The 16692-nt window shown below is 41.1% G+C and overlaps 1 protein-coding gene across 1 annotated transcript in view; it reads right to left on the bottom strand.

Annotated features, from left to right (window-relative positions):
- Nucleotides 1-3691: 3691 nt before the first annotated feature.
- Nucleotides 3692-16692, bottom strand: part of gprc6a (G protein-coupled receptor, class C, group 6, member A) — a 26454-nt gene continuing 13453 nt past the window's right edge. Inside the window, exons 3-6 of the mRNA XM_061882299.1 lie at nucleotides 14937-15731; nucleotides 10546-10761; nucleotides 7965-8088; nucleotides 3692-5392 (exon numbers count right to left, since the gene is read on the bottom strand). Of these exons, the coding sequence (XP_061738283.1) occupies nucleotides 4272-5392; nucleotides 7965-8088; nucleotides 10546-10761; nucleotides 14937-15731 (2256 nt within the window). The 3' untranslated portion in view covers nucleotides 3692-4271. The remainder of the gene's footprint in view (nucleotides 5393-7964; nucleotides 8089-10545; nucleotides 10762-14936; nucleotides 15732-16692) is intronic.

Below are 16692 nucleotides of genomic sequence, written 5' to 3'. Positions count from 1 at the left end.
TTGTGAAAGTCCAATCCATAGTGGATCCAACAAAACGGTGAGAGTCCAGTCCAAAGTGGATCCAATATAGTAGCAAGAGTCCCATCCAAAGTGGAGCCAGCTAGAAATTATCCCAAGCAGAGGCAGATCAGCAGCGCAGAGATGTGCCCAACAGATACACAGGAGAGCGGTCCATCCTGGGTCCCGACTCTGGACAGCCAGTACTTCATCCATGGCCACCGGGCCTGTGCCCCCCCCCCTCCACAAGGGAGAGGGGGACATAGGAGAAAAAGAAAAGAAACGGCGGATAAACTGGTCTAAAAAGGGGGTCTATTTGAAGGCTAGACTATACAAATACGTTTTAAGATGAGACTTAAATGCTTCTACTGAAGTAGCACCTCTAACTGTTACCGGGAGGGCATTCCAGAGTACTGGAGCCCGAATGGAAAACCCTCTGTAGCCCGCAGACTTTTTTTGGGATCTTGGAATCACTAATAAGCCGTAGTCCTTTGAACGCAGATTTCTTGCCGGGACATATGGTACAATACATTCGGCAAGATAGGCTGGAGCTAGACCGTGTAGTATTTTATACGTAAGTAGTAAAACCTTAAAGTCACATCTTAAGTGCACAGGAAGCCAGTGCAGGTGAGCCAGTATAGGCCTAATATGATCAAACTTTCTTGTTCTTGTAAAGAGTCTAGCAGCCGGATTTTGTACCAACTGTAATCTTTTAATGCTAGACACGGGCGACCCGAAAATAATACGTTGAAAATAATACGTTACAGTAATCGAGACGAGACGAGACGTAACAAATGCATGGATAATGATCTCGGCGTCGCTAGTGGACAAAATGGAGCGAATTTTAGCGATATGTTTAATTGTTTGGTTGTCAAATTTTAAAGTTGTATTATTAAATAGAGGTCGGTGTCTAGCAGGACCGATAATCAGCATTTCCGTTTTCTTGGCGTTGAGTTGCAAAAAGTTAGTGGACATCCATTGTTTAATTTCATTAAGACACGCCTCCAGCTGACTACAATCCGGCGTGTTTGTCAGCTTTAGGGGCATGTAGAGTTGGATGTCATCAGCATAACAGTGAAAGCTAACACCGTATTTGCGTATGATGTCAGCTAGTGGCAGCATGTAGATGCTGAAGAGTGCAGGGCCAAGGACCGAACCCTGGGGAACTCCACACGTTACCTTAACATAGTCCGAGGTCACATTGTTATGGGAGACGCACTGCATCCTGTCAGTAAGATAAGAGTTAAACCAAGACAGAGCTAAGTCTGACATACCGATTCGTGTTTTAATACGCTCTGATAAAATATTATGATCGACGGTGTCGAAAGCAGTGCTAAGATCGAGGAGCAGCAACATAGATGACACATCAGTATCCATCGTTAGCAATGGATCATTAGTCATTTTTGCAAGGGCTGTCTCCATAGAGTGATTTGCCCTGAAACCGGATTGAAAGGTTTCACATAGGTTGTTAGACGCAAAGTTTTCATTTAGCTGCTCTGCAACAATTTTTTCGAAGATTTTCGAAATAAAGGGAAGGTGAGACACCGGTCGGTAGTTTACCATGAGGTCAGGATCGAGGTTAGGTCTTTTAAAGGCCTACTGAAACCCACTACTACAGACTACGCAGTCTGATAGTTTATATATCAATGATGAAATATTAACATTGCAACACAGGCCAATACGGCCTTTTTAGTTTACTAAATTGCAATTTTGAATTTCCCACGAAGTGTCGTGTTGAAAACGTCGCAGTATGATGATGCGTGCGTTTGACGTCTCGGGTTGTAGCGGACTTTATTTTCCAGCCCGATCCAAGCTATAAGTAGTCTGCTTTAATCGCATAATTACACATTATTCTGGACATCTGTGTTGCTGAATCTTTTGCAATTTGTTCAATTAATGGAGAAGTCAAAGTAGAAAGATGGAGGTGGTAAATTAATGGGGAAATTGTCGCCTTCTCAGTCCGAATAGCTCTAGCTGCTGCTGGCTATGATTGTAAACAATGTGAGGATGTGAGGAGCCTTACAACCCGTGACGTCACGCGCACATCGTCTGCTACTTCCGGTAAAGGCAATGCTTTTTTATTAGCGACCAAAAGTTGCGAACTTTATCGCCGATGTTCTCTACTAAATCCTTTCAGCAAAAATATGGCAATATCGCGAAATGATCAAGTATGACACATAGAATGGACCTGCTATCCCTGTTTGAATAAGAAAATCTCATTTCAGTAGGCCTTTAAGGAGAGGATGAATAACCGCTTTTTATAAAGCAACAAGAGAAGTATCCTACACGTTTTTTTTGTAAAGTAAATCTGTATAGCAGATTTGGGTATCTACATCAACAATAGGATTTGCCTGAGTGGCTGGACAGTACCATAACTTTGGAGGTAGATCTATCATATCACCGTTGCAATTTGTAGGTTATTTTTTGTGTGTGTAAGACCACAGCTATCGAATATAGTCTTGAGCGCCATGCACGTAGGGTCTGATGGGGTATTCATATGGATATTAAAATCCTGTATTGTAATTATGTATTATATCACTAGATCAGCAACAAACTCTGAAAATTCGCTGACAAAGTCCAAATAGGGCCCAGGGGGGCGATGGATAACAGCCAGATGGAGAGGGAGTGGTGTTACAGACCTCATAGTAAGCACCTCAAAATTTATATTTATTACTTAGGTCAGAACTAAGGTTAAAGTTTTCATGTGGTATTAGTGCAACCCCTCCACCCCTTTTAAGGGTACGGGCAATATGTGCACTCGTATAGTTAGGAGGAGATACCTCTTTAGGCAGGAAAAATTAATGTGGTTTTAGCCAAGTTTCACTGAGACCAATGATATTAAGATTGTGGTCTCTAATGACCCCATTAACTAATAAAGTTTTGGGAGACAATGATCTGATGTTTAAAAAGCCCATATTACAGGTAGTGGGCTGTTTTGAGGGGTTTTTGTTTATGGTATCCGTAGTACTGATATTAATAACGTTGCGTTTATTTTGTGTAGTGCGCCTTAAATAATTTCGATCACATCTAGCAATTTATATGGTGGTAATCTTGGGATTATTTGCTTAGTGCTACGATAGATTAACAGTTCATAATTTGCCACCTCTGTAGAATGCATGTCCACCTCTGGCACAATCTCTAAAGAAAACCATTATGTGAGTCATGTATTATTCTATGAGAAATGCTATGTGTGCAGGAATTTTCCAGCCTGCCGCAGGTTAGTTTTAGCTTAATTTACTCCTCACCCGGGCTGATGGGCACTGTAAATGCCTGTGTCCGAGCTTGCTCTAGTGTAGTCAGTCAAGTATGACTCAAATTGTAGTCTATATTTCTGGAAAGAGTGATGGTGTCTTCCCGGTTAGGGTGAAGGCCATCCCTTCTCAGCAAGCCCGGTTTGCCCCAGTAAGAGGGTCAATTATCAATAAACATTAGTCCCTGTTCTCTGCAAAAACTACCCAGCCACTTGTTTAACGAGACTAATCTGCTATACTGCTTATCATTGCTTCTCGCAGGCAGAGGGCCAGAGACAAGTACTCGATGTCGAGACATCTTTCTAGCGAGATTACAAATCCTAGCTGTGTTCCTCTTTGTAATCTCTGACTGTCTCGTGTTTACATATTCGGTGGAAAAATATGTAGGCCAAGTATACAGACTTCTTGAACGGTATGTTTGGATGACAAAGAAAAACAGGAACTGTTTGCTTGTTTTTATTTTATTGAGTTTGGACCCTTCCAAAAACACTTGAAAATAGTTTATTATGCATTTGTGTAAGTACAAGTAATGTGACCAAATGTACAATGTACCTAGACCCACATCCATCCATCCATTTTCTACCGCTTATTCCCCGAATTCCTTTCAAAAGAGTTTTCAGTGTTTGGACAATAAATGTTCCAATAGAGGAGCTAGCTGCATATGTTTGTCATGTCTCACATCAGACACGACGAGAGACAGAAAAGACTTCCTTCTTAGGAAATCAGGCAGCGTCGTTTTTTACCGCTCGCTCACTCCTTTGCTCGGCGCACGTCTCTGACATTGGGTTGTTTTCCAGCGGCGTCAAATACACGCAACGTATCATGTTATCGTGTTGTAATGTCTTAATCAATAAACAGGAACTTCACCCTAGCGTGGACAAGCGTCTATACAGTTTGTCGAACGCTTGTCAAACTCGTCTTGTGCACCTGTCCGTGAGGCACTACTGGTGGACAGGATCTACTGTGAGACCGCAAAGGTACCAATATAACAACCAAGATAGATCGTTTTTAGTTAATGGCAGTCTACATGCTAATGCTTCTTCTGTTGGAACCAAATCTTTTGATTGGACCTCTGTAGGACACTTGCTTAAAGTCCATCTTGCTATGACTTCTCTCCAAAGCAGTTTGAAGGTCAGCATCATTGGGCAATGAGAAGGATAAGGAAGGACTGACACTCTGCTGACTGCTGAATGTTTTCTTTGACACTGAATTTCCAGACACAGAAATGGAATCTGTACTTTTGATGTTATACTGGTACAGTTTTTCCCTGAAAGCGCTACTGGTATTTTGATCTTTCCTGAAGAGCATTATGTAGCACTTAGGGAGGAAATGACAGCCTAAGATGCCATAGTTGGACATGAGAATAACCACCATTTCCACAGCTGGAAGATACATTCCAGATGTTGTGACATAAATGGGAACAAAGAGCAGCCATGAAATGAGGTACAGCAGCATGCTAAAGGTGATGAATTTGGCCTCGTTGTAGCCCTGTGGTAATTTACGGCCGATGAATGCGCAGATGAAGCAAACAAACGCCAAAAGAGCGATATACCCCAGCATCACCCCAAAAGCCAAATATGACCCTTCACAACAGTCCTCCAACATGGTTTTGGGTTGAAAGATGACATGACTGACAGGGCTTTTGAGGACCAGCCAGCAGGTGCAAATAACTACCTGTACAGCTACGCACCCGACGATAATTAAGACGGACTGGTAGACCTTCTGCAGAGCGCCCTGAATTTTTATATTCAACTGAAATGCCAGAAGAATCTTTAGGGATTTGACCAGGATGCAAGAGACGCACAACGTAAAGCTGATGCCGAAGAGCACTTGTCGCACTTTACATTGGAGGTGGCTGGGTTTGCCCACAAACAGCACAGCACTGATGAAACTGACACTTAGAGAAAAGAGAATGACTATGCTCAGCAGTCCTCCGGCGGCCTTCACCACAGGTGTGTCTCGCTGATGTAGAAATAGAACCGACACCAACAGAACCAGCAGGATGCCTAGGGCACAGAAGGCCAGGAGAACCACGGCAAAGCGGTTGTGCCACGAAAAGTAGACCTTCTTTTTGGGCAAGCAGCTGAAACTGCCCCCTGGAGACCACTCGAATTTGTTATCACATCTCAGACACTGGTCCATATCTGGGAAAAGAAAAGAGGAAAATCATCAGCACAGAATAACTTTGTGTAATTGATTTAAGATGTATTGTTATGTTATATATTGTATTTTTATAAGCTCTCATGCTACCCAAAACCATGCTATTGATTGACTCTCCAAAAGTTCTTATTTTTGTCGGACAATACTGAATGGTACTAAATGCAGGCAGGGACAACTTGTGGACCCAAAACATCAACACTCGGGACTGTGTACTGCTGAATTTGCTGTTCAGGCATGGTGCCTCTGCTCCCAAGTCGACAAGCTGGATCGCAAACGTGGATCTCACCCTCAGTCACACTATCAGGGTCATCACCGGGTGCTTAAGGCTTGCACCCACTGCCCCGCTACAACCCTTGCTGGCTTAACTCCCCCAAAGAATCATTCAGAGAAGTTCAGTAACGACCTGGTCCACAGGGTTTTACAACAATTGCACACACTCACTATATCAAGTCGTAGATGATTCCCTGTGACTGGGGGGCCAATGACTGTGCTTCTGGTGGCCTTTCTCCTGACATGGGGCCACAGTCAGTGCCTCCAATTTCAACCTCATGGAGGAAGGGAAGACATCCAGAGAGAGTTCTACACACTCAGAGCAGAGGAGTCCACTAATCGAGATCCCTCTCACAACCGTTCCAAACCTGCATCTGCAGTTTGGGAGCGAACATGTCGTCCCCATCAAGGTCAATAGCACCCTGGAGCTCACAACCGTTCCAAACCTGCATCTGCAGTTTGGGAGCAAACATGTCGTCCCCATCAAGGTCAATAGCACTCTGGAGCAGGTTTTTATTTAGGATGTCTTTGTACATTGCTGTATTCAGCTTTCCCTCTATCCTGACTACTCTCCCAGATCCTGCCGCTGAAAACATCTCCACAGAATGATGTTGCCACTGTAGGGATGGTATTGGCCTGATGATGAGCAGTGTCTGGTTATTTAAAGTAACCAGACACTGGCAGACGCACTAACCCCTCCTCAAACCGTGTTGCCGCATATGCACATGTGATTTTAATTTTTTTTTAAATGTTTAATACATATACAAACATTTCTACAAAAACTTGTTATTGTTGTCTTACGGCCAGATTCTTTTTTTACCCCAATGTGGTCCCCAAGTCCAAAAATTTGGGGATCGTTGTATTATACCAATAAATGTGAGGATATTTGCGTTAAATTAAAGGAAATATTTATGTTACACAAAAAGCACACACTCTATGGTTGTAAAAAACATATGTTAAAAAAATGGAATTCTAAAAAAATTTCAACTGAAAAAACGGAATTTGGGGAATTTTTTTTTAACATATTTCCTAGGGCCCTACACAAAAATTACCTAGAAGATTTAGTGTCAGCGGGCTTCACGGTGGCAGAGGGGTTAGTGCGTCTGCCTCACAATACGAAGGTCCTGCAGTCCTGGGTTCAAATCCAGGCTCGGAATCTTTCTGTGTGGAGTTTGCATGTTCTCCCCGTGAATGCGTGGGTTCCCTCCGGGTACTCCGGCTTCCTCCCACTTCCAAAGACATGCACCTGGGGATAGGTTGATTGGCAACACTAAATTGGCCCTAGTGTGTGAATGTGAGTGTGAATGTTGTCTGTCTATCTGTGTTGGCCCTGCGATGAGGTGGCGACTTGTCCAGGGTGTACCCCGCCTTCCGCCCGATTGTAGCTGAGATAGGCGCCAGCGCCCCCCGCGACCCCGAAAGGGAATAAGCGGTAGAAAATGGATGGATGGATTTAGTGTCAGCATCCTGTAATTCCCATCTATCCATTTTTCTACCACTTGACCCTTTCAGGGCCTATCACAGCTACACTCAGGCGGAAGGCGGCGTACACCCTGGACAAGTGGCCACCTCATCACATGGCTGACACAGATAGACAGACAACATTCACACTCACATTCACACACTAGGGACCATTTAGTGTTGCCTATCAACCCAGGTGCATGTCTTTGGAGGTGGGAGAAAGCCGGAGTCCCCAGAGGGAACCCACATAGTCACAGGGAGAACATGCAAACTCCACACAGAAAGACCCCAAGCCCAGGGATTGAACCCAGGACCTTCTTATTATGAGGCACATGCACTAACCACTGTTCCACCGTGCTGCCCCTGTAATTCCTGTAATCCTTTTTTTTTTAAGTGGAAACCCTTCCCTTGTTTTGACAGCACCATTTTAAACACTACACAAAAACAAATAGTATCACAAAAAGTCACCAGCCAGAAAAAACAGCTAAAAATATCCATTTGTTGAACAGGCTATTTAATGGTTGATGGAGGATGTTCCTTGTTCCTGGTAGATGGTTGCTGCTATCGCCTTACCATAATGAACTGTTCTGTACACGTCCTAATAACTCAAACCACAAATTATGAAAACATAATTTCTTAATTTGCACCTTGACTTGGAAACGCACCAAATGTAGAGAACAATCATCCAAAGAATGTTTGTTTATCATCCCTTCATCAGTGTAGGTGTGATGACATGAGTTGCCAGAAGTTGTTTGCTCAGTAATGTGTGCGGCGTTTGTGTGCATGGGCATGTGTGATTGTGTTGTGTCAAGGTCAGTTGCTTGCCTGTGTCGTTGGAGTAGTAGTTCTCAGTACAGTTCACGCATTCATAACAACACGTGTGTTGACCTTCAGATGTTTTTTTGTACTCCCCCGGGAGGCAGCTGTTGCTACATTTGGAAACGATTAGCTGTGGACAGGAGAAACAATGTTAGTGAGTATTTATTTCAACTACGATGCAAAAATTATTCGACCACCATTGCATTTGTTGTTCTAGCAAAGCTATCGTGACCATATACAGCAATGGCCCCCATTGTTTTTGATCCCCAAGACCGGCTTGTGGTCCCGCAAACTTGATGTAATAATGTTAAATGAATAAAGGGTTAAAAATTGTTACACTTTATTTGTATATCTCCAATTACTACAGTGTTATCACACCAAAATAAATTAACTTTAATGCAAAATCGGTGGGAAGTCTGCACTTAGTTCCTTGCAACTCATTGCGCAACCACGTGCAATGATTCTTTCACAATAAGAAACCCAAATGATAAAAATAGAATTGATTTCTTTCCAAACTAGTAGTATGAACCTACAGTGGGGCAAAAAAGTATTTAGTCAGCCACCGATTGTGCAATTTCTCCCACCTAAAATGATGACAGAGGTCTGTAATTTTCATCATAGCTACACTTCAACTGTGAGAGACAGAATGTGAAAATAAAATCCAGGAATTCACATTTTAGGAATTTTAAATAATTTATTTGTAAAATATGGTTGAAAATAAGTATTTGGTCAACCATTCAAAGCTCTCACTGATGGAAGGAGGTTTTGGCTCAAAATCTCACGATACATGGCCCCATTCATTCTTTCCTTAACACAGATCAATCGTCCTGTCCCCTTAGCAGAAAAACAGCCCCAAAGCATGATGTTCCCACCCCCATGCTTCACAGTAGGTGTGGTGTTCTTGGGATGCAACTCAGTATTCTTCTTCCTCCAAAAACGACGAGTTGAGTTTATACCAAAAAGTTCTATGTTGGTTTCATCTGACCACATGACATTCTCCCAATCCTCTGCTGTATCATCCATGTATCCATTTTGGTATAAACTCAACTCGTCATGTTTGGAGGAAGAAGAATACTGAGTTGCATCCCAAGAACACCATACCTACTGTGAAGCATGGGGGTGGAAACATCATGCTTTGGGGCCGTTTTCCTGCTAAGGGGACAGGATGATTGATCCGTGTTAAGGAAAGAATGAATGGGGCCATGTATCGTGAGATTTTGAGCCACAACCTCCTTCTATCAGTGAGAGCTTTGGATGGTTGACCAAATACTTATTTTCCACCAAAATTTACAAATAAATTATTTTAAAATTCCTACAATGTGAATTCCTGGATTTTTTTTTCACATTCTGTCTCTCACAGTTGAAGTGTACCTATGATGAAAATTACAGACCTCTGTCATCATTTTAAGTGGGAGAACTTGCACAATCGGTGACTGACTAAATACTTTTTTGCCCCACTGTATACAGAAACTGAATAGAACAGGCTTGCATACATTTAGGGAACCTTTTTTTTAATCTGGACCAATTTTTCTCAAAGATTTTTTTATTAAAACCCTGTCATTTGGATTTGCAATGCTACTTTTCTAAGCTAACATATGTCTTTAAACCATCATCGGTTTACCCTAGTCTCTCTCCAGGAACAGTGAGGACAGTTCCTTTATTTTGTTGTAGACTGAAAACATTACATTTGGGTTTGACATCAAAAGATGAATTAGAGACAAGAGATCAACATTTCAGCATTTATCTCCAGGTATTTACATCTGGATCTGATACGCTGGTGTACCAAGCACCAGTATATATATATATATATATATATAAATATATATATATATATATATATACATACATATATATTGCAAAAAGAAAATCCCCCTATGTTTGATTACTTTTAATCTTTATTTTAATCTTCTAAAATTGTTGTTAGAGTGGAATAAGAAACATATGTTTAATGTACTGTAAGATTTTCTGTTCAAATGAAGCTAATAATGACATTTCTTTGTGGTCCCCTTTATTTTTTAGCGAAATACATGTTGGTACCGGTACCAAAATATGGCTTTCCGGACAACCCAATGTGGCCCCTGTTTCAAAAAGTTTGTGGACCCCTGACTTAAAGCATATAGTAATGCTGAACAAGTGAAGTAGTAGTTGGAGAAGTGGTCGGAAGTAGTAGAGGACCATACAATTTATGAAAAAACCCAAAAGTGACATATTCATCCTTTTGTCAGTTGCCAAGCTACTTCCTGGTTCATTGAGGAGAAGGAGCAGACGTGGAGTTGTTTGTACCATGCACCACACCCGTTAAATGTAGAAATAAATGTTCTCTGTTGCGTAACCTTGCTAACTGCATTTGTCATACCATTTAATGTCTTACTGTCAAATGGCTGTTGTGAAATAGGTATTTACAACAACAAAGCAAGCGGTGGCCTTTTGCATTCTATTCTGCAATTGCTTTTTGTTGGTCACTCCATCCATTTTCTACCGTGTGTCCCTTTCGGGCAACTTTCATTGATTAATAATCATAATAATAATAATATCTATGATTTGTGGACACAAATCTGTGCTGAAACAAAGCAAGATGGGGGCCCACCTTCAAATCCTCAAAACGTTTGGTGGTGTTGCTGTTGGTTAGGAAGAAGATGTTGTCGTGTGGCAGGTATGTAGCCACAATGTCATTTGCGTGAACTTCGCCCCCGAGAGAGCGCCACATGGAGATATCGTAACCCTCTTTGATGTCCCCCCGCTTGTCAAACGCATACGTCTTCCCCTGATGTTCAAATTCATGCTCCCGAAGAGCTTCCAGTACCTGCAGAGACAAACAAATAGCAATCATGCAAGAATAAAGCTCAAATATACCATTTATAATGAACTCACATGTCTACGGGCCTCATCTACTAAAGGTTTGCGTTTACTAAAACCTTGAGCCAACTTGATAGCGCACACAATGATGGTCTACTAAGCTCGTATGCTGAGGACTGCATGTCTTAAAATGAGCGAAATTAGCAGCGCATTTCATTTAGCGCTTTTGTTCTCATGAATGTGCAGAATGGGATAATCAGTCGCAATGCAGAGAATTATGTAAGGAGGAGATAAACATGTAACCATTTAGCTATTAAACTGTTTGCAGTGATCGACAGAAAATACTTTGTGCGTGTTTGTCCGAGATTAGACATACTGTATTTTCAGCAATATCATTTCATAATTGCTGCTTGACTTAAAGTATCAGTAGAGTGGAAAAACAAGTTGACTTTGTATACTTTTTTGTGTTTCATTGTATCCATTAAACCGTATACAATTGTATTTACAGTCTACAAAGTATGTTAAATTAAAGTCCAAACATGACAACATGCCACAAATTCAGTTGGCCATTTTTAATATTCCACTCCAAATATCTTCGGCAATTTTTTGTACATTCTACACCACTGTAGTAACACTTCCTCACTCTGACCATATTATTAGATCAGTCATACTGGAAATACACAAAAATGTGAAAGAGATGTGCTGTTTATCATTCACAATCCTTATGTAAGACATGAACACAATTGCTTGGCTTTTTTATGCATTCTAAGTCGTAAATAAATAGCTAGCAATTGAGTCAACAGATGGAGAGTCCTCTGTTGCGTTCATGAAAACATCTATTACATCTGTTAATTTTACTGTTGATAACTGTTTGTGCTTACGTTAAATTACTATGAAAAAACTGATATATTGTTAACCTGTTTACAAAAAATATATATAATTTACGGTAAAACACCAACAGCTATGGTTGACAGGAATTCACTCTAAAACAAATTGGGGCCAATTTTAGTGCTGCCAATCAGCCTATCCCCAAGTGCATGTCTTTAGAGGTGGTAGGAAACCAAAGTACTCAGAGAGAACTCATGCAGTCAAGGGGAGACCATGCAAACTCCACACAGAATGACACTAAGCGCGGGAATCCAACCCAGAACATTCTCACTGTGAGGAACTATAGCGCTACAGTGCTGCCCTTACACCAATACTAGTATCTGCAAAATGCCCATGTTTCCGAGACGTGTGAGTGGTACATAAGAATTTTAACTTGGGCGTATTTGTACAACCTTTCACTGGACAATATACAACCTGGCCTTCCACAACATATTCCTTCAAATGAGCCTTAAATGCTCCCTATCTGTTAAATAAACCAGTTCGAACACACTTGGTTCATTTCCATGCAGTTTGCAATGTAGCACATAGACTTAACCCCTCAATGTCTGAAACCACTTGCCACAAAAATACAAGACAACGTATTTTTAGCCAATAGTTAACTAGGCTAATGTTTTAACAGAAACCCCTAAAACAATTACGATAAGCTGTAAATTTAAATTTACAATCTGCAAAGTCTTGCATTTGGACAGAATAATACCGTAAATTTTAGAGTATTTTTATACTTATGAAATTACAGTACTTGCAAATGCATTGTACATTTTTTTTACTATGTTCACACTAAAGTTTCTACATATTATAACCGTAGTTTTTTAGGTCGTATACTGTTTCTTGCTTTGCAGCAATTCACTGCATTTACAAACTGCTTTTGATTTTACGCAGTTTTACTGTTGCCATTTAAAAATTGCGTGCCGCATTTTTTACGGTCATTTTTTACAGTGCACATTAACGTCAGTCTTGATATATTTCAACTCTCCCGTGAAAAAAGGCATATGGCGGATTTTTGTGTGTGTCCGTGAGCTCAATACATACTGTAAGGCCCCTGGTCTGTACCGTGTATTTGCCCAGTGTACTCCGGAACTGGTAAATTTTGTTTCGTATTCAGTAAACCAAAAAGCGTTGCGACAGGCTTGTATCATCTGTCTGCTGTATGTATGATCGGCAGTTGTGCAAATTTGGTAGTTTTTACTGAAGAAAATGTTAAACTATCCGGTAGTCATGCAGAGAATACATTTATAATTCATTTGAATGGCCAAATATAAATTTTGATTTTATGCTACTATTTGTTTTTCATCATGACTATCTCTGCCTCACTTACCTCCCTTGACCGCATTCTTCCAGAGCAATCTACAAAACTGTCTAAATATCAATTATTATTAGTATCAATAATATTATTATTATTATTATTAAGCATTTTGTACATAAATAGGCTTGACAGGCTGACGGAAATGTTTTTATTTCTGTAATAAGGAAATATCAGCCAACGGATATAAAAAAAAAAACCTTTGCAGTTTCCCTGTGGGGAGGATTATGTTTATTTTGGTAGTGATACTAAGGTGATTTGTAATTACGTTTCCAATTATCACGCACACACAGGTGCTGTCAGATGATGACACCTCAAACCCTGAATTTCCACTAAATGCCGGACGGTAGCGGGAGGGCCCCGCCATCTGCCGCCAGGCTTCATCGTGCATCGGAACAACGCAGGCTTTTACTAGATCTCGCGAATCCACGCATTATCACGTGATAAGGGAAGTAGTAATAAAGTGAACCACAAAACGTTTATTCTGTCCTACCAGAGGACCAAAGGCAAATAAACTCGGTCCTGTCTCCATAAACCACTTTATTTTTTGCAGCAAGCAACAACCCGACAGTAACATCATCCCTGGCTAGTGTATCACACAATCCCTAGTCTCTCTATCAGCTGATATTTGACACAGACCCCCATAATCCCCATTTAGCTGCCCGGCATATACCTGTACATAATTCTTTTATTTTGGACCTCCAGAATCGGCTTTTCCTCATCCATTTGTTTTAACAAGATGAAATTAAATCTTAAAACCTATGACAAGTTGACCTCTAAAATATAGTCCGCCTTGAAGACGGAGTAAACCAAATACTTTATTTTGTTTTTGTGCATGACTTCCTGTCCAACATCAGCAGATTTTAGATCATTGGGACGGATTTGTTGCGCCGTCTGGCAAAAACAGAAACTCTGCGTGTAATTAGCGCTGGAATGGGCGGAAAATCGACACAATGATTCGAATAAACACTGAAAGAGTCCGTTCGGGTGTGCCGGTCCGCAACCGTGCCGTATTCAGTGGAAATTCGGGTACGAGCCCAGGACTGCCGTAGTCCAAAGAAAGGTGATGTTCACGGGCACCCCTGCATGCACTCAGACCTCGTCCTTGAAATCAATATTCATACTTTATATTTTAGTTGTGATTTCTCTCATACTTATTTTTAGTTACCATACTAAGAAACAAGTGTTTCCTCATTAACAATAGTGCTTCCTGGCAATATGTTGTCTTCCAACATTTTTGTCCCCTGTTTTCAATTTGTTTAAAAGATTGTTTGTGTGTGTGCGTGTGTGTTTGTCTTTGCGTCTATGTTCAACACTTTTAGCAATGTAACGAATAGGAACGTAGATCTCTTTGTGATGGACGAGAATGGGAAGAGACGTGTGTTGTGGAGTTGAAAGGTGAATGGAATGTTGCCGGAAAAAAGAGCGAGACACAGAGATTGAGCCCGTTGTATGAGGACATTGAGTGTTGTGAAATAATGAAAGACAAACTAGGAATCTGTCTGAGCTGCTATTACTTGGGACGTTACAATATTGACGGACCGCACAGCATGGAAACGGTCCGCAGTGACGTATTTTGTGAGTAATTGTTTGGCGTACAGCCGTGACTCTCTCGTTGTTTTAAAGATCAACTGCCTACTGATTGCTAGTTTGGCGCGACACCCGGTCCATGTATATATGTATGTCTATTCTCGTCCCCAGTTACGTAAGTAACGTAACAAGTGCAGGCAGGACTCTTTTCCTGGACAACCCTGGCTCTCGTGTCGTTTTTTTAAAGACAAAAATCCTCAACTGATTTCTAGTTCGGCGCAATGTGTCTACACTCGATTGACTTAAAGATTCACAGCTGAATCTTATCAACTAGAGGGTCTGTAACCGACGTAACCAAACCGGCCACCTCTCGAACCGTATATCTGGTCGCATCAGTTTTTCGTTAACATCCCAGTAATGCTAAGGTAATGGCAAAGCCAGGCGTATAGACAAATATGGATTACCTCCCAGGGTTGCAAGGTCCCAGAAGTGTTGCAGTTTTTGCTGCTGCAGACGGTGGCCACAGCTTTAGCAATGGCACTCACAGCCATCTCCACACTCAAGATTAGGGCTGTGTTAGTTTGTTCTTTGATGTTCTTCACAACTTCAGATGCCAGGTCTGTGTTTCCAGAGACACCACTTGTATTTGTCTGCTTGAAGAGTTTTTCCAAACAGGTGTTATTCTGTGTGGTGTTGTAACCGCTCGTCTCCAGTCGGTTTAGATACTCGTCGAAAGATGAGGTGTCTCCAGTTTTAAAATTGAAGCCCACAATGTCTCCGATGTCTTCAAGGCCTGAAACATTCTGCAAGGAAGACCAACTATCGCTGGCAATCCACACTCTTCTCATATTCTTCATACCTTGACCGTTCTTCTCCGTCTCTTTCCTCAGCTCCTCGAAGAGCTTTTTCATTTGTTTTGAGTTTGTAAAGGACACAATCACCTTTGCTTTTTGATTTTGGGAGATGGTTCGGGCAGCTTGTTTGATAGCAAAGTCCCCAGCCTCATTTGCACTAGAATGAGGAAGGATGGATTTGAATGCTATACAGATCCCAATGTCCGATGCTTTGGATGAAAAGGACTCGAGCGCTGAACGGCCGTAATCACCATCCGTGATGACCGTTCCCACCCAGCTCCAACCGTTGCGGCTGATAAGCCGGACCATGGCAGCTGTCTGGTGCTCGTCGCCAGGAACCGTCCTCATGAAGGTTGGGAATCGGTGCTTGTTACCCAACGACATCGCTGTTGATGAATAACTTATCTACAGAAAAGAAAATACATACCTTGTTGACTGAGCATGCCATGGAAATTAGCGAAACACTTAACCTTATCACCCACATCCCATCACTGTAATAGATAGTGTGACAATATGGCAACAACAATATTGCGAACTGTGCCAGACAACTTTTATAAGTTCATGGTCTGATCAAGCAGGCAGCAGAGACGTAATAAAGTAGGTCACATACTGATTCAACATGGCGGACAAAACACACTGCTGACTGATACTAGAAGGGTTTGAAGGGCTGCAAAGTACGATTTGTACTATAACCATATGGGTGTGTAGAAAATCACATCGATAATAAATATTAACGTTTTTGGAAAATGCCTTAAACTACATATTTTTGAATACAATGTTTTTATGATTATAATATTGTTGAGTTTTGTTTGACACTGTTGTAAAATTATCAATTGAAATATATTTAGTGTTGTGGTTGGACTAATTTAAAGGGTTATGTTATGATATGTTCTACATTTAAAGACTACATGTCTCCCACCCAATGTTTGAATTTCCATCGAGACCCATTAAGTATGTATTTAATTATAAAGCTAAAGTTCCGCTTACCTCGTATACAATAATACTGGTAATTATAACAACTCCTCTATTGTTCAATCAATGCGCTCTAACAATGTAAATCAAAACTCATCTATACATTATTTTTTTCATTCTAAACAAAATAATTTGTCACATGTCAAAAAGGTTGCTCTGTCTTAAATGTTTTAGATGCACTTATGATTAGACCAGGGGTTTTTAACCTGGGTTTGATCGAACCCTAGGGGTTCGGTGAGTTGGCCTCAGGGGTTCGGCAGAGCCAGTCAAGACACACCCTTTTTTGCTTGATTGATTGAAACTTTTATTAGTAGATTGCACAGTTCAGTACATATTCCGTACAATTGACCACTAAATGGTAACACTCCAATAAGTTTTTCAACTTGTTTAAGTC

The sequence above is a fragment of the Nerophis ophidion genome, linkage group LG21 (genome assembly GCF_033978795.1).
Source record: "Nerophis ophidion isolate RoL-2023_Sa linkage group LG21, RoL_Noph_v1.0, whole genome shotgun sequence".
NCBI classification, from domain to species: domain Eukaryota; kingdom Metazoa; phylum Chordata; class Actinopteri; order Syngnathiformes; family Syngnathidae; genus Nerophis; species Nerophis ophidion.
This window is presented reverse-complemented; position numbering and strand designations above follow the sequence as displayed.